Below are 26827 nucleotides of genomic sequence, written 5' to 3' on the forward strand. Positions count from 1 at the left end.
CACTCCGGAGGTGGGCAGACCACAATCCGGATGCTTGCTTAGACTACATAGGGAGACTGTCCCAGAAAACACAGCCATTGAAATCTTTTGGTCAAGTACCTGAGGGCCTTCATTCTGCCTTGCTATTTTGTACCAACTAGTAACATATTGTAGGGTTTTATTATTATTATTTTTTTTGAAAGATGGGTTTTACAGCTTGCCAGAAAAGTGAGGTAAAGGAAACTCAGAGAAACTCGAAGTTCTGCTTCCAGCCTCTTAGCACCCACCTGCTGCTACCTCTGTTGTAATGCTAACTAGAGGTTCACACATTTAGATCCGGAAATGCCCGGCCTTGAAGGCCACCAAGACCTTTAAACTTCAGTTGGTAGTTCACCGACTACAAATTAAAGGCTACATGACCCACGTTTCAGGAAGACATTAAAAGCAGGCTAAGAAGGCATTTCAGGTGAGAAGGGACCAGAGACTCCCTGTTCCCATTACAAGACGTCAGGCACTGAACGTGACTTGATTTTGTCTCAACTCCCACAAGGACTGATTTCCTCCTGGTTAAGAGTTTGAAATGTGAAAGCATTTTACCTCATGAAGCTTAAAATGACAGTTAAGCATAAAGACCTGTAGGCAGGGACTTAGATTTTGTTTCTTTGATTGAGAAATATCTCACTTTGTAGCTATGGCTGACCTGAAATTTGTTACATAGCACACTAAAGCTCCAAGCTCCCAGCAATCCTCCTGCCTCTGTCTACTGAATTCTGAGCCTGATTACAGACAAGAGCAATTCCCCCACATTTGCCAAGTCAATGACCTGGATCTATCTCCTGGTGCTCAAGTCTTTCGAGTAGGATTACAGACATGTGCAGCCAGGGCCGATCTTCGGATTTTGTATTGTGTTTTTAATTTCTTGCACTAGTGTCCCTAAGTAGCCCAGGCTGATCTTGAACTCTGGCCTTTAACTCTTGATCCTCCAGTCTCAACAGCATTCTGAGTGTTGGGATTACCGGCGAGAGCCCACACGCCAGGCCTGAACAGTATTTTCCGGGGCTTCAGCCTTACTTAAGAGGCCAGTGACAATACTTTTCAAGAGGGAGGTCGGTCAATGCCTGCACGTTTTTTCCTCCAACAACCCCTATTCGCGCACGCACGGGTAAGGCTGGGGCTAACTTCTGCTATTTGTTTATAAAAGAAAGAAGCGCAGGGAGTAGGTTCCGCCCCTTTAATGAGCCTAAGGCCGGAGTTGGGGGGGCCGGGCGGATTAGGTGGGGGTTCCCCGAGGCGCGTCCCCAGGCAGGGCAGGAGTCCACATCGAGCCTCCCGGCCGAGGGGCGGGGCGCGCTCGTCGGCCACGCGCGCGGGCGGGGAAGGGGGCGTGTCGGCGGGCGCGCGCGGACGGCGAGGGGGCGTGTCCGGCGGGCGGGCGGTCGGACGGGCGGCGACGGCGCGGGCCGGGTGCGCGGCGCAGCGTCCTGTGCTGGAATGTGCGGCTCCCGCGAGCTCGCGGCGCAGCAGCAGAAGACCGAGGAGCGCCGCCGAGGCCGCGGGCCCCAGACCCGGGCGACCGGGACCGCAGCGACAGCAGGACCAGGGCCCGCGGTCTGATCCCGCTCCTCGATCGTACCCCGGGATCTCGAGGGCTTCGACGCCCAACTTTTCCCCGCTCTCCCTCCCCTCCCCCGAAAGTCCGGCAACAAAGAAAAGGAGTTGGAGCGGCGGCGGCGGCGGCGGTCTGTGGGCGCGCGGCTCAGAGGGTAGGACGCGGCGGAGCGGGGAAGAGCGACGGGGGAGGGCGGCGGGCAGGCGCGGAGCGGCGCGGCGCGGCGCGAGGCGCTGTCCAGGGCTGATCTGCAGATACTGTGGCTGGGGCGGCGCGGCGCGGCGGCCGGGCGGGGGCGGGATCGAGTTACGGAGCGAGTCACGGGCTGGGCCGGGGGCTGGTGCGGAGCGGCGTGGGCACCGGCCCCCAGCGGAGCACGGAGCGGCCCTTCCTTCCGCACGGCGCTGGGATCCGGGGCCACGGAGGCCGGAGCGCCGCTGCTGGTGACCGCGGTCCTGAAACTCCCCCCCCCCTCGGCCCTCCCTCCCTCCGCCTCGGGCCCACCGCCCCCGGCCCCGCCGGCGTCCCAGGCTCGCCGCCCCCTCCCCCCCAGTCGGAGCAGGGCCGGAAGGCGGCCGCCCCGCTTGACTCAGCCCGGGGCACGGGCGGCGCCGGCGGCGGGCTGGACAGCGATTTCTGCGGCCCGCGCTGGCTCTGCGCGGTGGGGGAGTGAAGTTCGCAAACTTCCGGGCGCGGGGGCGGCGGCGGCCCGCGTGGGGCCCCTCGCAGCGACCGGGGGCCGACCGCCTCGGGAGGGCGCCGCGGAGCCCCGATCCAGGCCCGATCGGACGCCGGTAGCGAGGTAACTTTTCCGCCCAGTCCCGGCCGGGCTAGTGCGGGCGGCGGGGGAGGGGGCTGCGGGGCCGCGGCCGGCCGGGGAGGCGCCTCTAGGGTGGTGGGCAGCGGCCGAGGTCAGAGCGCAGGCACCGCCCGCGGGTTGGTGGCGGAGAGGAAGCAAGAGGGCCCAAGTTTGCAAAGAGCTGCTTTGTGTTTGGTATTTTGAGAAAATGGCCGAATGCCTATTTCAGTTAGGAATGCCGCCGCCGAGGCCGGCGCTGGTGGCAGCGGCACATAGGAATTCGGTGCAACACGTTGCTCTCGGGCTGTGCTTTGCACAGTCTGCCCGAGAGACGTGGAGATTCCCTGGGAGTGTGGCCGCCGAGGTGCGGCGGGGAAGCTTTAGCGTGGATGTTGAGGTCCGTTGTGGAATCCGTGGGGCTGTTGAACCGGGGGAGAAGCCGTTTCCTGTGATGGCATTCGGGCTCAACTTTTTGTTGGGGCATGTAACTGAGCGAGCGAGCTTGTGTGTTTAGACTCTAGGTGAAGCGGCCCGCTTTTTGTATTTTCCGGTTTTTTTTTAGTTGGTCTTTTAGTACTTTATTTTTGCATATCTTGCCTTTAATAATTTGCAAGAGGCACACCGGGTTCTGAGACATTTGAGGCTGGAGGTTGAGACCATTTAGAAACTCAACTTGTTTTCAAGAAGGTGATCTGTAATGGCTTCCCCTAGGCAAGTAGGCCAAGTCAAGCACAATGTACGTAAGTTGGTTGACGTGTTGAGTTGCACGACTCTTAAGGGAGTTTTCTAACAACAACAAAAAAGCACTTTAAAACTTCCCCTTTTGTGGGGGAAAAGGGATCCATAACCACCCCTTTAAATTAAGAAACATCAAAAAAAAAATCTGTTACTTTTTTCAGTTTATTCTTTTAGAGTTAGTTGAATTCTCATGAAGAAGTTGAAGTCTTGCAGATTTCTTGATGTGCTCATTAGAGGCCCAGAATCGCCTGTGGTTTTTCTTTCTTCTCTCTTTTTTTTTTCCCTTTGGAGTTCTCATTCAAACCACTGAACTGTTGCAAGGAAGAAGGGAGACAACAATAGTTTAACTATTCAGTGCTTTGGTTAGTAAAAGTAATTTTAGTTAACATTAAAAAAGTTAGCCACCAGAAAGAAGGCTGACACTTCACATGCTGGTGTAGACCTGATGGGTCAAAGAATTGCTTTTTTTTTTTTTTTCCTCCTTTCTGGCTGTAGGGGAAACAGTTCCTCATCTGTTTTTGTGACTGCAATAAAGAGAATTGAAAATGAACAGCACCCTTGCCCAGGCCTATCTAGTGCTAGAATTACATGCAAGTACCACCATATCCAACCAGAAAAGTATTTTAACGTTGTTGTTAGGAGATGATGAAGCTTGTTGAATTTTTAAAGGTTACAGTGGAAAGATGATTGCTTTGGGCAATGAGGGATTGATTGATTGATTGATTGATTTGGTTATGCTTTATCCAGCATACAGTTATGGCCACCCAGGTGATGGGGCAGTCTTCTGGAGGAGGAAGTCTCTTCAACAACAGTGCCAACATGGGCATGGCCTTACCCAACGACATGTACGACCTGCACGAGCTCTCGAAAGCTGAACTGGCAGCCCCTCAGCTCATCATGTTAGCCAACGTGGCCCTGACGGGGGAGGCGAGCGGCAGCTGCTGCGATTACCTGGTCGGTGAAGAGAGGCAGATGACCGAACTGATGCCCGTGGGAGACAACCACTTCTCAGATAGTGAAGGGGAAGGCCTGGAAGAGTCAGCTGACCTCAAGGGGGACCCCAGTGGGCTGGAAGACATGGAACTGGGAGGTTTGGAGCTAAGTGCTGTAGAACCCCAGCCCGTATTTGAAGCCTCAGCTGCCCCAGAAATATACAGCGCCGCCGATAAAGATCCCGCTCCAGAAACACCGGTGACCGAAGACAAATGCAAGAATTCCAAGGCCAAGCCCTTCCGGTGTAAGCCTTGCCAGTACGAAGCCGAGTCGGAAGAGCAGTTTGTGCATCACATCCGGGTTCACAGTGCTAAGAAGTTTTTTGTGGAGGAAAGTGCAGAGAAACAGGCCAAAGCCCGGGAGTCGGGGTCATCCCCGGCCGATGAGGGCGAGTTCTCCAAAGGCCCCATCCGCTGTGACCGCTGTGGCTACAATACCAACCGGTACGACCATTACACGGCACACCTGAAGCACCACCTGAGAGCTGGGGAGAACGAGCGAGTCTACAAGTGTATCATCTGCACGTACACGACCGTCAGCGAGTACCACTGGAGGAAACACCTGAGAAACCATTTTCCCAGGAAAGTCTACACCTGTAGCAAGTGCAACTACTTCTCAGACAGAAAAAATAATTACGTTCAACACGTTCGAACTCATACAGGTAAGAGAAGCCTAAATTGTATTTCCCAAAGTATGATGTCTTTTAAACTTAGGTTATGTAAACTGAACACATCTGAGATCAGTTTCCCAAGGGAATTGAGGGTTTAGAAAAGAAAGCCCAAGCCTGGCGTGGTGGCGCACGCCTTTAATCCCAGCACTTGGCCCCCTTGTGTAGTGTATTGAAAATGTCTCTAGCCACATCCTCTTTTCTTTTCTTTTCTTTTCTTTTCTTTTCTTTTCTTTTCTTTTCTNTTCTNTTCTCTTCTCTTCTCTTCTCTTCTCTTCTCTTCTCTTCTCTTCTCTTCTCTTCTCTTCTCTTCTCTTCTCTTCTCTTCTCTTTCTCTTCTTCTTTCTTTTTTCTTTTTTCTGAAACAGACTCTAGCTTTGTCCTGAAATTAATAGTTGGCCTCAAATTCAGATCCACCTGCCCATCCTCCACAAAGCTAGGATTAAAGGTGTACACTACCACGTGGGGGGCCCATCCCTTCACTGGTTTAAACAGGATCTCTCGTAGCTCAGACTGGCCTTGAACTCACTCAGCTTGTAGCTGAGGATGTGTAATGTCTGATACTTTTGCTTCCACCTTCTAAGTAGTAGGGTTACAGGTATGGCACGTGGTGCTGTGTTGGGTTTATGTAGTCAGGGGTGACGTCATCGCCAGACGAGCAATCTCTCTGCTTAGCCATGTATCGTCCCTTGCCCCTTTCTTAAATTTATGTGTGTGAGTAGTTTGCCAATTGTATATAACTGCACCATATGCATGCAGTACCTTTAGAGGCCAGGAGATGGCACTGGATTTCCTGGAGCTGGCCTATAGGCTTGGTTGTGGGTACCCTGTCTACCTGTGGGTGTAGAAAACTGAATCCTGGGCCTTCTGCAAGAGCAGCCAGTGCTCATGACTGTTGACCCAGAGTAGACATTGCTGTTGAAGCCATTTTTCTAAGAGAACAAGCAGGCGTACCTAGGACAAGCATTTGTTCAGCATATCCCAATACCTACAGGTTTTGAGGACATTCTGGCTCAGAAGTCTGAGGGGCTTTCATGGCCCATCTCCCCAGGCTTAGACCAAAAAGAAAAGTTTCCGGGAGATGGCTCAACGGTTAAGAGCACTGGCTGTTCTTCCAGAGGACCTGACCAGAGTCTACTAAGAAAAGCTTATCCTGGAGATTCATGTATGACCTTGGCTGGCTTGAACTCACTCCCCCAGTGTATCATTCTGTCCCCAAACTTCGCCTTTGGATCCTGAGTGCATAGATTACAGGTCTGTGTCACCGTGCCCGTCCTTGTTTTGTGAGACAAGGGTTTATTTCACTAGTAGTTGGGGCCTGCTGAATTCTTGCTTCTTGCGGTTATTATTAACAAGTGTAGGGAGATAGGTGTGGGCCACAAACCCCTGGCCAGCCTAGAGCTCACTCTCCTGCCTCAGCCTTCTGATGACTAAGACAAGCAGGTGCATATACTGAGATGGCTATAGTTAGTTTTACTTGAACTTTTACTTCTTGGTTGAATGTTTGATAGTATTGGGCATAGAGTAACTTCAACATTTATCAGAGTTCATTCATTCTGTCAGATACAATCAGAGTTGGTTGTATCTGTCAACCCTAGAATGGTACTTTGCATATGTATATATGTACAAAAGGGTGGGAGTGTGCTTAGGGCAATTTCAGAAATGGTTGGAAATTCTGCTCTGGTCTCAAAGTGAAAGTTTGTTAAATGCTGTGTTTTGTTTTTTAAACCCAAGTTTGTGGCTGCACGGTGATGCATAGCTTGAATCCCAGTAAATTCCAGGACAGCCGGGGCTACACAAATAGAACCCTCTCTGGGGTAGGGTGGACTGGAGGATAGGGTTGGGGGTGACAGGGCCCACAACTCAAGTTTGCTGTTCTAAAGAGCAAACATTCTAATTCAATCTACATACAGTAGGGAAGGACTATGGGGACCGTTGTGTTGTGTTTCCATAAGACTATAGAAACTTCATGTGTACAGTGAAAACACTGCAGTTGCTAACAGCAGTGGTCTGCAGTGTGAGCCAGGGTTCCAAACTGCTGCATGCACAGACCCCAGTGCTCTGTGCATTGAGAACCAGGACTACAGGTAGGACTGCCAGAAACAGCTCAGATTTTATTTTATTATGATGTAGTCATGGCTGTCCTGGATCCACAGAAATCCACCTGTCTCCATCTCCCAGTGCTTGGATCAAAGGCTTGTGCCACTACACCTGGCTTACATTTTGAATTAATTCTTATTTATTTAATTAAATTAATTAATTAATTAATTATATGTAAGTACACTGTAGCTGTCTTCAGACACTCCAGAAGAGGGCATCAGATTTCGTTACAGATGGTTGTGAGCCACCATGTGGTTGCTGGGATTTGAACTCGGGACCTTTGGAAGAGCAGTTGGCGCTCTTAACCGCTGATCTCACCAGCTCCTTAGTTTTAGTTCTTTAGAAACATTTTATTGCCAGTTGTTTTGGAGTCCCCTGTTTATAAAGGGATGGCTGCTTGACTCTTACACCTTAAAAAAAAAAACAACCTTACACCGTGGAGAACAGATTGTATCAGCCAGTTGTTACACTAAACTAACTTCATCTATGCTGTCTTACCAGATAACATGTTCTCCAGTCTGTCTTAATGACTTCTCTTAAACTTTAGAGTCAAATAGTGTATGTGCTGCTTGTGCAGAGGGACCTGAATCCTGTCCCCAGCACCCACGGCGTACATGCGTGCCTGTGCAAACCCACAAATAGACATACAAAAACCCAGGTGTCTGTGCAAACCAACACATAGACACAGAAACCCAGGGGCCTGTGCAAACCTACACATAGACATATAACATAGAAACCTAGGGGCCTATGCATAGACACACAGAAACCCAGGGGCCTGTGCATACCCACACATAGACANGAAACCTAGGGGCCTATGCATAGACACACAGAAACCCAGGGGCCTGTGCATACCCACACATAGACACATAACATAGAAACTCAGGTGCCTGTGCATACGCACACATAGACACATAACATAGAAACCCAGGAAAACCCCAAAGCAGACATAATGTAGCCGCTTGGCCTCCATCTCAGAAGCAGACAGACAGCTGGGTTTGAAGCCAGGTTCTTCTTTTAGGTTTTTCGAGACAGGGTTTTCTGTGTAGCCCTGGCTGTCCTGGAACTCCCTCTGTAGACCAGGCTGGCCTGCCTCTGCCTCAGGGGTGCTGGGATCAAAGGTGTGCGCCACCCAGCTGGAGCCAGCCTGGTCTTGACTTCTGTCAGACCAACTAGGCCTACATGTGTGTAGTAAGACCTAGTCTAAAAAACATTTGCAAAAAAAAAGTTTAAAATCTTTGGTGTAGTGGCTAGAATTATTATTATTTTTTTTTGAGACAGGGTTTCTTTGTGTAGCCCTGGCTGTCCTGGAATTTACTTTGTAGACCAGGCTGGCTTAGAACTCAAATCCACCTGCCTCTGCCTCCCAAGTGCTGGGATTAAAGGCGTGCGCCACCACGCCCGGCTGGTGGCTAGAATTAAGTTTAGCATTTGGAGGCAGAGGCAGATTTAGAGCTGCAACTTTGAGAGTATGTCTGTCAGTCTGTCTGCCTGCATATGCATATCCATACATGTAGCTGCAAATTAACCAGGTGACAGAGTGAGGCTCCCTCCTCCTGATAGAGAGTAAATAAACATTGAGGGAATAACTGCTTCACTGAAAAAACCATGGTGTTCACTGTGACATTCCTGCTGGTTCATACTAATACAGACCATGCTAGACAATATGTGGCCCTACAGAGCTACCTTGGTTTAGTAATTCTATTATTAGCCAAGTGTGTATTTATACCTTCAGCTCTGTTAGGTTGCTGAGGCCTTGAGGAGGTTTGCAAAGCTACATTAGGTCAGTTCCTCAGAAGCTGAGAGAGACTAGGGGGGGATCATTAGTTCAAGGTCAACCCGGGCTTCACAATGAAGCCCTGTTTCAGATCCAAGAAGGGGAAAAAAAAAACCTTACTAACGAGCTAAAGTATTTTCATTTGTTGATTGAAGAATAGTTCTAATGGGGAGGGAGAAATTCTAATGGGGAGAAATAGTTTACATTTTTTTTTTTTTTTTTTTTTTTTTTTTTTTTTTATTTGTGAGATTTATTAGCAACGTCCGAGTGATTCTTTTTTTTTTTTTTTTTTTTTTTTTTTAGTTTGCTGTGGTGGCCCCCACGTTTATCCTAGCATTTCAGAGGCCTCTGCAGGCCTGATGTATAGGATTAGCCAGAGTTACATGGTGAGGCCCAGTTTTGAAAAACAACCAACCAACAATGATTTTAATCAAGAGAGAGTGGGAGTGGAAAGACTAGTGTCTATTTCCTAGGAAGGAAGAAGTGTTGGGTTCCCCACAGAATCATTATTTGTTTAACTTTAGGCTGTTTGAGACAGGGTTTCTTTTTGTATCCCCAGCTGTCCTGGAATTCGCTGTGTAAACAGGCTGGCCTGAAACTGCAGAGATCCCCCTGCCTCTGCCTCCCCAGTGGCTCTATTCCCTGCCCTAAGTTTTTTTCCTTTGAGTGTTCGTCAGTGCAGGTGCCCTGGGGCCAGAGCTATGTGGGCCCAGAGAGGCTGCGGTTAGGTTCCCCAGGGCAGTTGTGAGTTGCCTGCTGTGGGGGCTGGGAGCTGAATTTGGTCTTGGGAGCATTGTCTGCTCTCTTAATGGAAGACCCGTCTCACCGGCCCCCACTTCTTCTGGGTTTATTTTTATTTTTGTTCTTGGTGAGTGTACGGGTGTCAGTGGGGGCTTTAGGATCCCTCAGAGCTGAGGTGCCAGGTGCCAGTGACATGGGTATTGGGAGCCTAACAAACTCCTTTGGAAGAACACGTGTTTTTAACTGCTGAGTCATCTCTCCAGCGCCCCGCCCCCTTCCAAGTAGGCTCTTGCTGTATACCTCAGGTGGAACTTGAATTCCAGGTTTTCCTACTTGGGCTCCTGGTGCTGAGGGTATAAGCACATGTGATCACATCCATGTTGATGATTGTTTTATATTTGGGGGACTGTTATCCTGTATATAGCCTTTAGCTCCCCTTTGTCACTGTGGAGGGAATTCCGGGAGGGTTTCTCTGCATGTCAGTGGTACTCTCAGATTACCCGCCTGCCTCTAGCTCCTCCGGAGAGCTAGAATTAAAGGTGGGGCTGCCACACCCGTCTCTTTCTCTCTAAACAGAGCTGGAGATAACCTAAGGCTGACCATATTCTGAGCATGCTCTGCAGCTGAGCTGCATCTCCAGGCTGTTTTCTTCATTTCTGAGTGTAGGAATGTGGCACTGCATCTCTCTGTCATGCCTTTGAATGGTCTGGTTGTTTTCTGCACTTTGGGCATTAGTGTCTGTCAGTTCCTTCCATCTTCAAGTCTTGGAACTCATGTCATCTTTGATTAATGTGGGACTCAGGTTGGCATGTTCCGAAAGGCCCAGTGCCTTTGGCTGCTGGCAGCCTTGGCACCCTGAGTTCTTAGCATAGCTGGGCCTGTTAATGAGGTAAAGCAGGCATATCTTTGCTGCAGAATGAGTGAAGAGGCCACCTGAGAGACTGAGCCCTGTCTCCAAATAAGATGCTTGTTGGTGCTGAGTTATTGGTTCCTCCAGTGGTGCTCTGTAGAAGTCTAGTGTTATATCACTCTGCCTGTTTTATTATTTCTATGTATGTAAAGGTAACTCCTTGAAATGTAGGGTGTTGTATGGTCAAGGCCATTATCCTTGACATTCTAGAGGTAGAAGGAACACCTGATGACTGGTGCCCAAGGATGCCAGAAGAGGGCCTCAGACAAGAACTGAACTCTTGGATGGTTGAGCTGTCTTAAGGATTCTGGGCACTGAACTACAATTCTCTGTAAGAGCAGGAGTTGCTTTTAACTGAGCCATCTCACTGGCCCTGGTGTTGTTTGACTCGACTCGCCTTTGGGGTAGCTGAGAATGTCTCCAGGACCCCCCCACCCCCCACCCCCCCCAGTGTGTGGATCTGGGGGTGGGGTGCGCACTATCACTCAGATCTAATTTATGCTCTCAAATTGGGATTAACTGACTTCTTCTGCTGGCAATGGGAGAGAAGTCATTTTTGCTCTATGTTGCTGAGCCATGGTTGCGGTGGCTCAGACCTACCTTGTAGTCCTGGCTCTTGGGAGGCTAAGGGAGGAGGGTCAGTTCAAGGTCGTCCGTGCTAGGCAGGGCACAGGTCTGTGGTGTATATTGGGAGTCTGAGATGTATGTATCACACAAGTTCATAGCTTGTTGCACGCTTTAGACTCTGACTCAACATAAAAATGGAAATCAGCTAGAGATACATAAACCTGTATTCAGACAGACAGGAGGATGAAGTGTTTTGGCTAGCCTGGCCTACCTAGGAGAATCTGTTCCAAAAACAAAAATAAAACCCTGGCAGACCAACCCCCAAACGCTGACATGCCTAAAAGTGTGTGTGAGGGAATAGTTAACACTGCTTAGAATTGTTTTGGGCTTATTTTTCCATATTAAGCTTCTTAAACACTGTCCTTATAACTTTGCAGGAGAACGGCCATATAAATGTGAACTTTGTCCTTACTCAAGCTCTCAGAAGACTCATCTAACCCGACACATGCGCACTCATTCAGGTTGGTAAGATGGCGGCTGCCAGCATTTCAGTAAACTGTCATTTTTGTTTCACTGTGGAAAACTACCTTTATAAAGAATTTCTTGGGCTGGTGAGATGGCTCAGTGGGTAAGAGCACCCGACTGCTCTTCTGAAGGTCCTGAGTTCAAATCCCAGCAACCACATGGTGGCTCATAACCATCAGTAACAAGATCTGATGCCCTCTTCTGGAATGTCTGAAGTCAGCTACAGTGTACTTACATATAATAAATAAATAAATAAATAAATAAATCATAAAAAAAAGCAAAATTAAAAAAATTAAAAAAAAAAAAAAAAGAATTTCTTTTAGAACTGAAGTTGTTTTTAACTCACTGGTTTTGAAGGTTTTTGTTTTTTCTGCTGTCTGGAACTCACAGATCCACCTGCCCCTGCCTGGAAGTGTTGGGAGTAAAAACCTGTGCCACTACACCTGCCTTAAAAAAGCAAAACTGGGGCTGGTGAGATGGCTCAGTGGGTAAGAGCACCTGACTGCTCTTCCAAAGGTCCGGAGTTCAAATCCCAGCAACCACATGGTGACTCACAACCATCCGTAACAAGATCTGACGCCCTCTTCTGGAGTGTCTGAAGACAGCTACAGTGTACTTACATATAATAAATAAATCTTTAAAAAAAAAAAAAAGGCAAAACTGTAATGGGGCGTGGGGAGGGTAAATATAGGTTCTCTTAGATCTAGAACAAAACCGATGTGAATCTACTTGCATGCTTTTTCTGGGCTTTCTTTGCTTTTCTTTCTGAAGTTGTATTAATAGTGTATTTTGCCTGTAAGTGCATCATGTGGGTGCAGGTCCTGTGAAGGGCAGAAGAGGATGACAGATCCCCAGGAACTGGAGTGCAGATGGTTAGGAGACATATATGGACATAAAAGGCAGATTGGGGGGGGCTGGATAGATGGCTCAGCACTTCAGAGGCCTTAACTGGTCTCGTAGAGGCCTAAGCCATGATACTGAACGATCCCAGGCAGCGTGGTGAGGTCAGACTTAAAATCCAAGAGACCGAAAATAAATGAAGGTTGGCCTAGCATCTCTCTGCCTTTTTTAAAGATTTGTTTGTTTTATGTAAGTACACTTGCTTAAGACACAGCAGAAGAGGACATCAGATTCCATTATAGATGGTTGTGAGCCATCTATAATGTGGTTGCTGGGAATTGAACTAAAGACCTGTGAAAGAGCACTCAGTGTTCTTAACCATTGAGCCATCTCTCCAGCCCCCCAGCCTGGCATCTCTTGAAGACAGTGCCTTTCTGGCTGTGACTGACTTGAGTCTCTATCTAGATTCAGAGCACAGCCTGTAGGGAACGTGCGCTACCTTCTTGCTGTTTGAGAAATCAGTAAAATGAGAAGTTAGAATTTTCTAATTCCCAATTTCCCCTAACATTCCATCTTTCCCTTTCTGTGATGTTCTCTGAGCTTTGGATGGTGTAACATAGATGTCTCATTTAGGGCCAAACATGTCACCATCATTCTCTGGCCATTGTGAGTCTCAGAACTAACCTCTCTAGCTGCAGTAGACTCTTGGCTAACTTTATGGATATAGACATATATATTTAGAAGGCAGATTGGGACATGACTATTAAGTAAAACAGCAGTAGTATGTGCACGCCTAGGGCCTAGGGCCTATGACCTGTGACCTCCCCAGGCACTGGCTCTTGGTCAGATTTACACTACCTTTTTTTTCCTTCCCCAAGACAGAGTTTCTTTGTGTAACTCCGGCCATTCTGAAACTGTAGCACCAAATTTTTATTTATTTATTTAATTTGTTTGTTTTGGTTTCCTCGAGACAGGGTTTCTCTGTGTAGCCCTGGCTGTCCTGGAACTCACTTTGTAGACCAGGCTGGCCTCGAACTCAGAAATCCACCTGCCTCTGTCTCCCCAGTGCTGGATTAAAGGTGTGCCACCAACGCCCGGCAGTACCAAATTTTAAAATCAGTTTTAATTTATTGTGTATGTGTGGCTGTGTATGGAGGTAACTTGTGTGTAGAGGCTGTACAAGTACAGGGACAGCTCTGCCTTCACTGTGGGTCTTGTCCACGGAGCTGTGTAGACTTGGTGAGAAGTGCCTTGGTGAGGGGTCGCCTTACTTAAAGGCTCTCCTCCCCCCCTTTTTTAAGAACTATGCTCAAGAGTGTTGGAATTTCAGGTGTGTGCCATCATGCTGGGTCTCACGTTGGCCTGAGGATTGGATCCAAGGCAGGAGCCGGTCTCAGGCTGGCCTCTTTTAATGTACCTGAAAGTGACCTTGAACCCCTTCCCCCAGACTGACAGTGTGATAGACAGGGACCACCAGGCCTGCCTGCCTGCCCTGTTGTTGTGCCCAGACTTTTTCAGTGAGCGACTGTAGGCCATGCAGGTTGCATGCCTGCTTTGTTAGCTTGTCACACCCATCAGATTGCTGCTTTCAAGACTCTGTCTCTGGAGGTCTCAGGAGAGGCAGATGCAGAGCTCATCTGCTTTCCCTGTCAGCTTTTTTAACTGTAGAAATGGCCACCAGTCTGTCTATATGTTTAGGGACGCTGTGGTACTGTCCACACCTTTCTGCAGACTTGAGTCAAGCCAGGGCCCCGCGTTTACCAGGCCAGTGCTTCCCCACTGACTTACATTCTTAGGCCTTTTTTCCCCTCCACATTCTGAGATAGGCTCTTGCTATGTATGGTGCCTATAGTGACCTCAAATACAGTGGTCCTCTTGCCTCAGCATCTTGAGTAGCGGGGATTACAGGGATTACAAGTATCATGCTGAGCTGAAACTCCTAATTTAACATGGCAAGAATTTGTTACATGTACCTACTTACCTAATTTGATACACCTGAGTGCGTCTCGAGGGAGATTTGGGATTCTGTCAACAGACATTTCTAATGGTATAATCTGTAATACTGACATAGTTAAACTTTATGTCTAATTTTGCTTATGGAAAACTTGGATAATAATGAGGTTTGAAAGATTAATTTTCATAAATGTCAATTTCCATTTCTCTATTATGCTTTCCATTGGACCGGTGGGGTATGGATACCAATTGGTAATATTTACTAGAGTGTGATCTAGTTGGGTATGTATTCAGGTAGAACTTTTTTAATGCTTTTAATTTTGGGTGGGTGGGGCCTGGTTTTGTGCTTGTGATTGTGAATGTCTGCTTGTGTTACACACCATATCTATTTGTATACCACCACTCAAATTTAGCTATTTTCTTTGCTTTTTTATAGAGAAGTTGAGATAGAAAAAAAAATTACTTAAGTTTTTTAGTTGACATCAGTCTTATTTATGCTTAAAAATAGTCTGTGCTATTAGAGAAGCTTGCTGAGTGACACCCCACTCTCACCTCCGGGTGGTGGGTGAAGCTTACAAGAAAGCTTAGACCTCTATCTAGCCCGGGACTGAAACTCCATTCACAGGCCACCTTACAGGTGCGAGCGTTTTCTATTGTCCTACATTCTCCTTTTGGTTAAGAGAATTCCTCCTTTTGGTGAGGAATAAAAAAGTCAAAGCATTTTTGTCTTAGAGTGGCTTTGTCCCCCAGTCAGCGTCAGAGGCTCTCGACTGTGCCAGCGGTTCCTGCTTCCTGTGGAGCCTAGTACAGCCGAAGGGCTGACTCTAAACCGTTTTGAGGATCATGTTGATTCCTCCTCCAATAGATTTTGAAAATCAAGCCTCCATCCCGGATAGGGAAGAGTTATACAAATAAATATGGAAAATATAAGGTGCATGATCAAGTCTTCCCAATAAATGCTCTTCGTGGTTATTTTACATTTATAGCTCCTAAGGATATTTTAATGTTGACTTGTGTCTTTTATCTCTGACTTCTCTTCTTTACCTTTAGGTGAGAAGCCATTTAAATGTGATCAGTGCAATTATGTGGCCTCTAATCAGCACGAAGTGACCCGACATGCAAGACAGGTTCACAACGGGCCTAAACCTCTTAATTGCCCTCACTGTGACTACAAAACAGCAGATAGAAGCAACTTCAAGAAGCACGTGGAACTGCATGTTAACCCACGGCAGTTCAACTGCCCTGTGTGTGACTACGCAGCCTCCAAGAAGTGCAATCTACAGTACCATTTCAAATCCAAGCATCCCACCTGTCCCAGCAAGACAATGGATGTCTCCAAAGTGAAGCTGAAGAAAACCAAAAAGAGGGAGGCTGACCTGCTTAGTAACGCTGTCAGCAATGAGAAGACGGAGACAGAGCAAACGAAAACAAAGGGGGATGTGTCTGGGAAGAAGAACAACGAGAAACCTGTAAAAGTCATGGGAAAAGATGCTTCAAAAGAGAAGAAGCCTTGTAGCAGTGTCTCGGTGGTCCAGGTAACTACCAGGACGCGGAAGTCAGCAGCGGCGGAGACTAAAGCAGCAGAGGTGAAACACACAGAAGGACACACAGGTAACAATCCAGAAAAGCCCTGTAAAGCCAAGAAAAACAAAAGAAAGATGGATGCCGAGGCCCATCTCTCGGATGAACCTGTGAGCGAGGGACCAGTGACAAAAAAGAAAAAGAAGACCGAGAGCAAATCCAAAACCAGTACCGATGTGCCAAAGGCTGGCAGAGGGGGGGAGGGGAAGGGGGACAAGAAGCAAAGTGCTTCCCTTAAGAAAGGCGCAAAGAAGACACCGCCCAAGAAGACAAGTAAAAAAGGTGGCAAACTTGCTCCGAAGGGGGTGGGGCAGTCAGAACCTCCTTCGGGGGCATTGGCTCAGGTGAGGGTGTCTCCAGTCCCTGTCCTCACTGAGGCGGAGGTCACCCAGACAGAGCTTCCTTCACCCATGGATGTTGCTGAATCAGAGCCTGCCCAGACGGAGGAGGTTTCCCAGACGGGGCCACCTCAGGTGGAGCCTGCTCTAATGGAGCCATCGCAGCCTGCGGAGCCTCCCCAGGCAGAAGCACCTACCTACCCTGAGCCTCCCGCTCTCACGGAGCCTGCCCCTCCTACGGAGCCTGCTGCTGAGATGGAACCTTCCCCTGCCATCGAGTCTTCCCAGAAGGAACCACCTCCCAGTATGGAGCCTCCCCCTCCTGAGGAGCTGCCTCAGGCAGAGCCCCCTCCTGTAGAGGATTGTCTGAAGGAGCTGCCCTCTCCCGTGGAGCACGCTCAGACCATGGAGCTCGCTCAGACTGAGGTTGCTCAGCCGGCTCCTACGAAGGTGGGATCTGCTCAGGAGGAGCCCCCTCCTGTCTCAGAGCCACCTCAGGTGAAGCCAGCCAAAAGGTCATCTCCCCGGAGAGACAATGCAGAGGAGGAGCTGAGTCTGCTTAGTGAGATGGCCCGGCAGGAGCAGGTCCTCATGGGGGTTGGCTTGGTGCCTGTTAGAGACAGCAGGCTCCTGAAGGAAAGCAAGAGCGCCCAGGACGCCCCAGCCCCACGGTCGCCACAGCCAAAGGGAAACTCGAGGGAAGACACACCCAAGGACCAAGAAATGTTCTCTGACGGGCAAGGAAACAAACTATCCCCTCTCAAGAAAGGAGGACCAGAGGAAGCCGGAGAGGGTCTAGCTGAGTCGGCTGCTTCCAAGGAGTCTGCTAGTGTTTCATCTTGTGAACAAAACTCAGAAGTGCCAGAGGGTGGGGCATTACACAGCAAGTCTCAGACTGGCTCCTCTGGGCTTTGTGACGAGGAAGTGGACACCGAGCAGAAGACAGACAGTGTCCCTGTGAAAGACTCCGCAGCAGAGCCAGTGTCCCCTCCTACCCCAACAGTGGACCGTGAAGCAGCATCACCAGCTGTAATGGCCTCCCCTCCTATCACTTTGGCTGGAAATGAGTCTCAGGAAATTGATGAAGATGAAGGCATCCATAGCCACGATGGAAGTGATCTGAGTGACAACATGTCAGAGGGGAGTGACGACTCAGGACTGCACGGGGCTCGGCCAACGCCACCAGAAGCTACTTCAAAAAATGGAAAAGCAGGGTTGGCTGTTAAAGCGACTGAGGGAGAGTTTGTGTGTATTTTCTGTGATCGTTCTTTTAGAAAGGAAAAAGATTATAGCAAACACCTCAACCGCCACTTGGTGAATGTATACTTCCTCGAAGAAGCAGCTGAGGAGCAGGAGCAGCAGGAGGAGCAGGAGGAGCAGGAGTAGCTGAGCCTCTGGAGAAGCACCGAGCAGACTTTGTGAGCATGCAATTTTAATTTGACTGTAGACAAAAGCAAGCTTGCTTTGATTAGTCTCCAGTGCAGAGTTTTCAGTAACGTTCTTTTTCTTAGGACTGTACATCTATTTAGTGTTTGTTGCATAAATCTTAGCAAATCCTAGGGAGTTAATGTAGGAGAACAGATCTGTAACTAGCTCATGCGGTCAGATGACAGGAGAAGGGTAAGGAGGTAGAACACGCCACTTGCCTTGTCTGCCTACAACCTGTCAGGTTTTCTCTTCTTTTCATTGTAGTTCCTAATTTTTAGTTCCTTGTTTAGATTGATAAAAATTGGCTTAGTAAATTACTTGAAGAATTTGCCTGCTTTATATAAATAAAGTTAGCACTTTACAGTTTGTTTAGAGATTGAAAAAAAGATTTTAATTGGAGAGAAATTTTCAACATTGGACATTGTATCTGTCCAGGAAACTGCTTCCTAATTAGCTATCAATATTTTGTGTTTATATGTTAATCGTTATAAAAAGTGATTTTGGGGGGGGTATTTTTTATTTTGGTGCTTTTCTGGCTTAAGATGTTGCACATGGTTCTTGTTTTTGTTTCTTTAACCTATGCAGTTAATCTCCCTTCTGCCCAGAAACAACATTGTGTTAAATAGTAACACTCTATACATATATATGCATATGCATGTTTTTTTTTTTTTTTTTCTTTTTGGAGGAATGCTTTTAGGCTTGTTTGCAAAGGGCCATTTTCCTTTTCTTTACTGCAATTGTCTTTTTTGCAGAACAATAGTGTGTGAAAGTTTATAAGCAATGGAACATGCAGGTTCAATCCATTGTTGTGGGTTTTGTTTTATTTTTTTATTTTAAATTTCACCACTTATCTATGCCAGAATTAGTTTCGTATAAGTTATTTTGAATGGTGAGGATATGTGTAATTCCACAGCTTTCCAGTCTGATTTTTTTTTTTTTTTCCAGTAAGCCACTAGATGCATATTGAACAATAATTGTCTCAAAAATCAGCCACCAGAGTTCTTTTGCTGTTTCTAGCTTATTCCGGAGCGATCATCCTTTGTGGAGTTGTCTTCAGTAGATGCTTGATGTTGGGATGCTTACTCTACTGAGTAGAGCCCTCCAAGTGGTATTTGGAAGCAGCAAACCTGGAGCGAGACAGTAATTATCCTTCAGACTGTAGACTATCAGTTGTGAGAAAGCCACTGTGGTCACATGACTAGGCTAGTTGAAAGCGCTGAGTTCCAGCAAGCAGCTGCTGCTTCCAGTGAGTACTGAAAAGGCTGATGTTAGAACCAAGTACAGTCCGGAGTTTAAGCATTTTATTTTCTCAGGGATCTCCACAAACTAGTGGGTGTCCTCGCTGTCCCTGTGAGACAGCCTCTGTACAGGAGAGGCCTTAAGTGGATTGTCGCTGTCCTGGAGTTCCCCTGGAGACACCATGTGAGAAACTGCATGTACTCTGTGTTCTCCAGAGCATGAAAGCGCCCAGCATGGACTTTGCTTACTGGTAGTAGTAAATTAAGTATGAGCCCAGTAGGGATTTGTGACATTTTGATGGAATAACCTCTGTGTATTTCATTTATTTTACCTGGCGATCTCTGAGCAGGCTTCAGATTTTGACAGTTCATGAAAGATATAAGCATTAATGTGTGGGTGAAAAGCTTGGTGAAATTCTGAATGAAGTTTTAGTTAAACTTGGTTGAACTTGGAATTGACTGGGAGGCCAAAGATTTAAAAAGCAGATTTTTCTCAAGACATGTTGTGTGATAATGGTGTGTGCTTTGTGTGTGTGCGTGAGACTTTGTAAATGTTGAATTCTAGGCTCCGACAATCATTGTAGTGCAGATCAGCCTGCAAAATATTTATGTTTTAAATTTAAATTATAAAGCTAGTTAAGTCTTTCTAACAACTAGTTTTAATGTTCATGAGCAAATTTTGCCTACATTACCTTCTCAAGATGTTGAAAGCCCAGGTTGGAAGCTAGGAGCTGGGTGGTTCCTAGGAGAGGTCTTTGTGGATTCATTCTTCCTCAATGCCTTCTGGGACTGAATCTAGTCTGTAAGATTGGAAAGAAAAAAAACAAACACAACGGAAATGAAAACCTCATTAAATTAGTCTTTAAAAACATTGTTACCTGAAATTGAGTGGGACTTTTGAGGGGTTTCTTCCAGAAAACAAGGACTTGGTCCTCAGGCCTATATTAGGCCTGACCCTCGGAGCCATGGGTTTGTGCTTAAAATCATCTCAGTGGAAAGTGTCTTAGTTATTGAGATTCCCAGGCCAGCGGGAGCTCTTCCATTTGAAAACGTGGTACTTGCATGGGATTGTTTGAATCTTGTTTTCTAGTCTCCCTTCTCCCATCACTACCCTCACAGACTGAAGGTAGATTTTTCTCTTGATAAAGGAACACAAAAATGAACATCTTACTTGTAAATTGATATCTAGTAACTAGTGGTAAACTTGAAATGGTAGAATTCTTTACAGCTTAATCCTAGGTAGCCTTAGGGAAATGTATCTTTATTATTTCTGAACCTGTATTCACCTTGTCTTTTTCAAGATATCTTAAGTTATATTTTCTTTTTCAGAGCTGCTTTTTATTTTGGGGCTACTTTTTTTTTTTATTTTTAATTGAGGCGTAAATCATAAAAGACTGCATGGCTTTGATGAGACTTTCTACAACGTCAGGTTGTCTTTCCCTAGTCTTTCAAGAAGGGTCATTGTGCTTTTTAGATAAACCCTGACATGGGCTACTTCAGATGTAAAGTGATGCACGGTAAAAACCAAGCTCACCTCACGCGTTTCACTCTGAATGTGGACCACGGAAGGCACAACTTGCCTGTTAGCACGCTGTTACTTGTAAACTGAAATGCTGAAGAAACTCGGCTTTCTTTACAGAAAATCAAGGTTTCCTGATGACTGGGCACATGAGGTGAGCTGACAGTCTTAGCTCAGAATGATCGGATTGTGTAGATTTACAGTCTGTGTGCTGCTGGCTAAGTGTGATAGCTTCTGCACTTCTGTGTATGTCCCATGGGCTCCCTCCTGGTAGTTACTGAACTCTTAAAACTGGTATTGTGACGTTACAACAATGTTTTGCGCCAATTTTATAAACCTTTACAGTGCAATATGTGTTACTTTTCTGAGGCAAACCAAAGGTATATTTCTCAAGGTTCTGCTGCCGTCAGCAGCATTTGATGGAGGATTTTTTTTTATACATTTGTAATAGGTAGAGATGAAACAGATTGCAGTTTGTTTTTTGTTATTATTTTTTTTTTTAAATTGTAAACCATGTACCAGGCTTCTGGTCAAGATTGTGTAGGATAAGTTAAACATAATTGCATTCTATTAACCAATATGAGTGTATTTCTTATGCATATAGTTACATTGAAATAAAGTTCTAAAAACTATCGGACCTTTGTTTATTATTGGTGTGTCAAGGAAGCCGACATCACCTCTGTTGTGTAACTGGGAGTATATTCTATTGTACTTTGGCCTTTTTTGTTTTTTAGTGCTGAGGAGCCAACCCAGATCTTGTTCATTGTAGGCAAAAGCTCCATCACTGAGCTGTGTCTCCAGCAGTGTATTTATAGTTTCTAAAAGCTGTCAAGATGGATCTGGATAATGGAGAGTGTGGCTGGTAGGGTCTTGGTAGCTCTAGGGTTAGGAGTGACACCGAGGAGTTGTTATATTGTCACAGTGAGATGTTACTCCAAGCATGTCCGAGATTAATAAAGGAAAAGTTCCCTAATCATAGTGCAAACTGGCTCTGGCTACTGAAAATAGGAACTGATGCTGGGCAGAGGTTATAAGTAAGTGAGCTACAATGTTGCTGCCTCACTTTCAGGACCCGGATGCTTTGTGCAGTTAAACATGTTGTACCGAGACAGGAAGTCCAAGCTTGGTTTTTTAATAAATGGACATTTACAATGTATAGATACTGTCATAGTTAATCTGGAGTCTGTTATCCAGGCTCGTCCTGCCTGGAAGGCAGAAGGAACCACTGATTAGAGGCAGTGGGTTTAATGAGTGGCTGCCATCCAGGGTAGCCTTGATAAGAGAGTGGAGCCTAAGGGGCAGCTGTAAGCAGCCAGCGTCACCTCCTGCACAGCTGCTTTGGCTGAATTCTGTGTAGCTTAGTATTTCCTAAGGAAACATGGGTAAATTCTTTTTTTTTTTTTTTTTTTTTTTGGTTTTTCGAGACAAGCATTTCTCTGTATAGCCCTGGAACTCACTTTGTAGACCAGGCTGGCCTCGAACTCAGAAATCTGCCTGCCTCTGCCTCCCGAGTGCTGGGATTAAAGGCGTGNGCCACCACGCCCGGTCATGGGTAAATTCTTTATACCTTTAGGTCATTTCATTGTCCCTTTCACCAAGGGAGATGTTGTGAGTCAGCAGGTGGCCTCCCAAGGCTTCTCTCCAAGCGCGAGGTCTTTTGGGGAGGTAGAGGCTAGGGAGAAAGGCAGCAGAGCAGTTGCATTCATTCAATGGTTGCTACCCACACAGTTTAATAGCCTACCCTCAAAGTGTGCACTTCCCTCTGTAGTAGCTGGGTCTGGGGTGAGCAGATGGATTGCCATTGGGAAAAGCTTGGCTGAAGGTAAGTTAAGTTATAAGTGTTCCCTGAACCGCTATTTTAAGATTTTGCTCTATTTAATGGGGCTGGAAAGACAAAGATTAGGATTTAATATTCCCCGTCTGAAGGTGTCTGAGGGTTGCCACTCCCTTTGTGGGACAGAGGGCTTAGCTGCTTTCTGTAGTGTAGAGGGGAGAGAGTTGAGAAACGTTGATGGGGGAAAAAACGATGGAATTTATCTCCAGTTGGTAACCTGAGACCCCCACAGCCTGAGAAAGAAGGGATATTATATTAGAGATGAATTCATGACCTCCTGAATGACTCCTTATTAGCAATAAAGTACAACGACCTCTTTTTTTCTCTTAGTTCGAGTTACAAGGGACAAGAAGCTGTTTGCCTGCTATAAAAAGGAGAACCAGTCATTTAAACAAGCCAAGTACCAGCTCGGTTTCTGAGTTCCAGGCGAGCAGGAGATGAATAACAGTCACGGCCTTGTAGGGCAAGGTGGTGGCTGCCTGTCTTCTCAGCAGCCAGGGAACCGCAGCAGGGGTTGAGCTCCATGCTCAGTCTTGGCTCTTTTGGTGGGGTTGTTTGGATTCTTGCACCTCACATTTCCTATGTATCTAATGTGGCCCAGACTGTCAGGAGCTCAGCTGCCATGTTGTGCTCTGTCCGTGGTACTGGCAAGCTCTCTGAGGAGAAGGCAGCACCAGCTATTGACATTCTCTGCAGTGGTGGTGGTGGTGGTGGTGGTGGTGGTGGTGGGGGTGGTGGGGGTGGGGGGGGGGGTGGGGGGGGTGGTGGGGGGGGTGGTGGTGGGGGCGGGCGGGGGAGTCACGCTGGGACACTTGCTTAGGTTCTGGGCTGCTCTGCTAAAGAGGATTCTCCCTGGCATACAAAGCTGGCTGTGTCCAGGGTAGAATTGGATGAGAAATTAAGCCGAAGTAGCAGAATTTCTAAAGACCTCAGCCACCAAGCACAATGACCCGACTCAACATGGTAAGAACTCATTGTTGCAGTTTGTCCCCTGATGGCCACAGGTTTGTTGTGGCACATGTATACACACAAATTAAAAAATGATGGTGTGTGTGTGTGTGTGTGTGTGTGTGTGTGTGTGTATGTATGTGTTTAATCCAATAGCAGCCTTTGAGGTCTATACATCCACACGCAACTACCACAGACACACCTTGGGAAGGGGAGCGGTGCTGGAGAGATGGCACAACAGCTAAGAGCACTTGCTCCGGGGACCCATGTTCAGCTGGCACCCCTGTGGCATCTTATGACTAAGGGCTTCTGAGGGGGCCAGGTATGGCGGGCCCACAGGTAAAACACTTGTACATGTTTTTGAGTCTTAACTATGTAGCTCTGGCTGGCTCTTATCTGCCTCTTTAGCATTAGGATTAAACATGTGCCACCATACCCACCAGAAATAAAGGTTGGAATCTAAAATTTAAAATGTAGTGCAGGAGAAAACGCTCATTGGTTAAGAACACTTGCTACCATCATTTGGTTCACGTCTGGAACTCGCAGCGCCAAGGGATCTGCTCTGTCCTCCACTGGCACTGCAGCGTGCTTGTGGCACACGGTCACAGACAGTGTTGCTACTACATAAGTGAACATGCCTCCGATGGCTAGACATACTTGAAAAGGCTCCATGATTTTGCTGAGTGGTGCTGTCAAGTCCTTCTGTCCTCAATTGTCTTTGCTTTTTAAACTATATTCTAACAATAGCACTATGCATTTCTAAGTGCTTTATATATATATCTATACCACTTAAAAGCCTAGGTAAATCACTCCCGTTTTTAAAGAAATGAGGGAGGAGGCTGGAGATGGCTCTGTGGTTAGCATTTGCTGTTCTTCCAGAGGACCCAGGTTCACTGCCTAGCATCCATGTGTGGCACACAGCTATTTTAACTCCCAACTCCCAACGCTGGCTTCTGAGAGCACCGGGCACACTGGTGGCACACAGATGTGCAAGTAGGCAGAACGCATGAGACATTTCCAGCAGGTAGTGATCTGCCCTGTCACAGGCTGCAGCCGTGTTTTTGATGTTTAAGGATTCTGCTTTAACAGCAGCTAAGAAAGAATGAAAATGGTTCTGTTACCAGAGGAATCAACTGGGAGAGAAACCAGGACCATGAGTGGGAGAGTTTGCCTCTGCTTGGGCATTGGGCACCTGCCCAGTGAGGGCATCCTAGCCCAGCCTTGACATCTGTAGGAAGCCAGTGGCTGTCTCCAGGTTTTAAAGAGAGTGTGTGTGTGCTGGGATTAAAGGCGTGCACCACCGCCATCTGGAGAAGGAACTCTCGAGCCGTGGCTTATGTTCCGTTGGGAGCTTACAGAAAGCCAGGGCCTGCTGTTCTGCGTTCAGAGGAAATGCTCTATTTCAGTGTGTTCTGTCCATGATAAAGGAGTATTTCACCAAGAGTGTTTGTGATGGGGAGGCAGGCACACAGGACCACATCTGGTCTCTGCTCCTCTGGCTGCCACAGGATGTTGAGTATGGCAAACAACATAAAGTCAGACTCTGGGAAGCTACACATCAAAGCCCTGGGGATTGACGGCACTTAGCCTCCGGTGAGGAAACGCACGAAATGTACACTTCCGCTACAGACCCCTGTACTTTTCTACACCATGACTGAGGCAACCTATAGAAGGGTTTATCCGGGCTTAGGGTTCCAGAGGGATGATTCTATCACCATATCAGAAGGGGAGCCTGGTAGCAGGTACCAGGCATGGTGGCAGGAACCTGCTGGGAGCTCACATCTCCAAGCACAAGCAAAAAATAGCAAATGAAGTGGGGTGTATCGTGAAGCTATCAAAGCACACTCAGTGACATTTTCCAACAAGATCACTCCAAAACCTCAACATAGAGCCACCAACTGGGGACCAAGCATTGGAATGGCAGAGACTAGAAGAGGGGACATCTTTTTCAAACTACCACAGCGCACAAGCAATGGGTCTGACCACGGTATTTTGAAGCTGAGCTCATACCGTTAAGTTGATGTGTATCTGCGTTTTGTCTGTATGTATGTCTATGCATGTACATGCTTGGTGCCTGCAGAGGGTGTCAGATCCCCTGGAACTGGAGTTATACAGAGCTGTTAGGTGCCATATGGTTGCTGAGATTCAAACCTGGGGCCTTTGGAAGAGCAGGGGTTTTTTGTTTTTTTGTTTTTTGTTTTTATAATTTTGTTTTAAAATTTATTATGTATACAGTGTTCTGTACTGCATTGTATGCCTGCATGCCGGAAGAGGGCACCAGATCTCATTATAGGTGGTTATAAGCCACCGTGTGGTTGCTGGGAATTGGGAAGAGCAGCCAGTGCTCTTAACCACCTAGACACCTCTCCAGTCCCAGAAGAGCAGTGTTCTTTATAGCTGAAACATCTCTCCAGCTGTTTTCCAGGTACTTTGCAACAATGATAGAAAGCACAGTGCATCTGACTTAAAATTAGGTTAGTGTAGAGAGTAATGGCCTAATATACAAAGTAATAGGTTTCATCTTGTTTTTGAGTCAAGATCTTATTGGATTCTCCTGTGTTCCAGCTGTGGAGATTACAAGTGTGCACCACCTCACCCATTTAATGTTTAGCATTTAGCTTTTCCTTCTGTTCTTTTTCTAACATAAATTGCTGGCATGTGCTTATAATTCTAGCACTAGAGAGAGAGGGGAGTATCAGGAATCCAGGCCAGGCAGGGGTATGGGAGACCCTTTAAATAAATAAAACCTAAATTTTATTTTACATTTTTTTCTGTTAAACTGTAAAATGAGGCCAAGCACTGTGGTGCATGCCTTCAATCCCAGCATTTCGGAGTCAGTTGTTCCTAACCTTGTTTCTCCAGACAAGGGATGTCAGTATACTGAAACCAGCTTTATACGTGAAGAACTAACTTTACCACTTTACTGTGAAAAGACAGGTGTGGTGGTGTGTTGTGTGCCAGCTCAAGAGGCTGAGGCACGAGGATCGTAGGTTTGAGGCTAGTTTGTTTCAGAACTACCACCACCATCATCTCCTCCCCAAACCCCAAATAAACTTGCCATTCTCCTGCCTCAGCCTTCCTAGTGCTGGGATAATAGGTGTGTACCCCATGCTGACTGAGAGTGTGAAATGCATTGGAGCTCCCAAATGTTGGGTGAAAGTAGGGGTCTCACTTGTTTTTTTGCACCGCTTATCCCGTGGGTATGTTGTACACAGGTAGGGTCGTCTTCGTATAACACAAGCTTTACTGATTTGTGATACAGCTATGTAAGGGCAAACATTAGTGTCTTATCATATTTGAAAACTAGACCTCGGGCTGGAGAGATGGCTCAGCGGTAAAGAGGTCCTGAGTTCAATTCCCAGCAACCACATGGTGGCTGACAACCATCTGTAATGGAATCCAATGCCCTCTTCTGGTGTGTCTGAAGATAGCTACAGTGAACTCATATACATTAAATAAATAAAACCTTAAAAAAACCCAACAAAACCAAAAAAACTGGACCTCTGATGTTAGAATGAGGATACATCCTCTAAAATCTTTTAGGATTTTTTAGGCACATTTATTTTTTTAGGTAGAGTCTGCTGTGTTTCAAGCTGACCTCTAGCTGGGTGTGGTGGCGCACACCTTTAATCTCAGCACTTGGGAGGCAGAGGCAGGCAGATTTTTGAGTTCGAGGCCAGCTTGGTCTACAAAGTGAGTTCCAGGACAGCCAGGGCTACACAGAGAAACCCTGTCTCGAAAAATAC

At 46.9% G+C, this 26827-nt stretch overlaps 1 protein-coding gene across 3 annotated transcripts; it reads left to right on the plus strand.

Annotated features, from left to right (window-relative positions):
- The first annotated feature begins 1069 nt into the window (after positions 1-1069).
- Rest (RE1 silencing transcription factor) lies at positions 1070-20931 on the plus strand. 3 transcript variants are annotated; one of them, XM_029545274.1, is made up of 4 exons: positions 1070-1141; positions 3873-4779; positions 11315-11398; positions 15246-20931. In XM_029545274.1, the coding sequence occupies exons 1-4, from the start codon at positions 1094-1096 to the stop codon at positions 17498-17500; spliced, it is 3294 nt and encodes a 1097-aa protein (XP_029401134.1). In that variant the 5' UTR covers positions 1070-1093; the 3' UTR covers positions 17501-20931. The 3 variants fall into 3 exon arrangements, with proteins under 3 accessions (XP_029401134.1, XP_021066480.1, XP_021066481.1); XM_021210821.1 differs by lacking the exon at positions 1070-1141 and adding an exon at positions 1440-1742 and having other exon boundaries at positions 15246-17500; XM_021210822.2 differs by lacking the exon at positions 1070-1141 and adding an exon at positions 2182-2390 and having other exon boundaries at positions 15246-17500.
- Positions 20932-26827: the final 5896 nt, after the last annotated feature.

Source organism: Mus pahari, chromosome 13 (genome assembly GCF_900095145.1).
Source record: "Mus pahari chromosome 13, PAHARI_EIJ_v1.1, whole genome shotgun sequence".
NCBI lineage: Eukaryota > Metazoa > Chordata > Mammalia > Rodentia > Muridae > Mus > Mus pahari.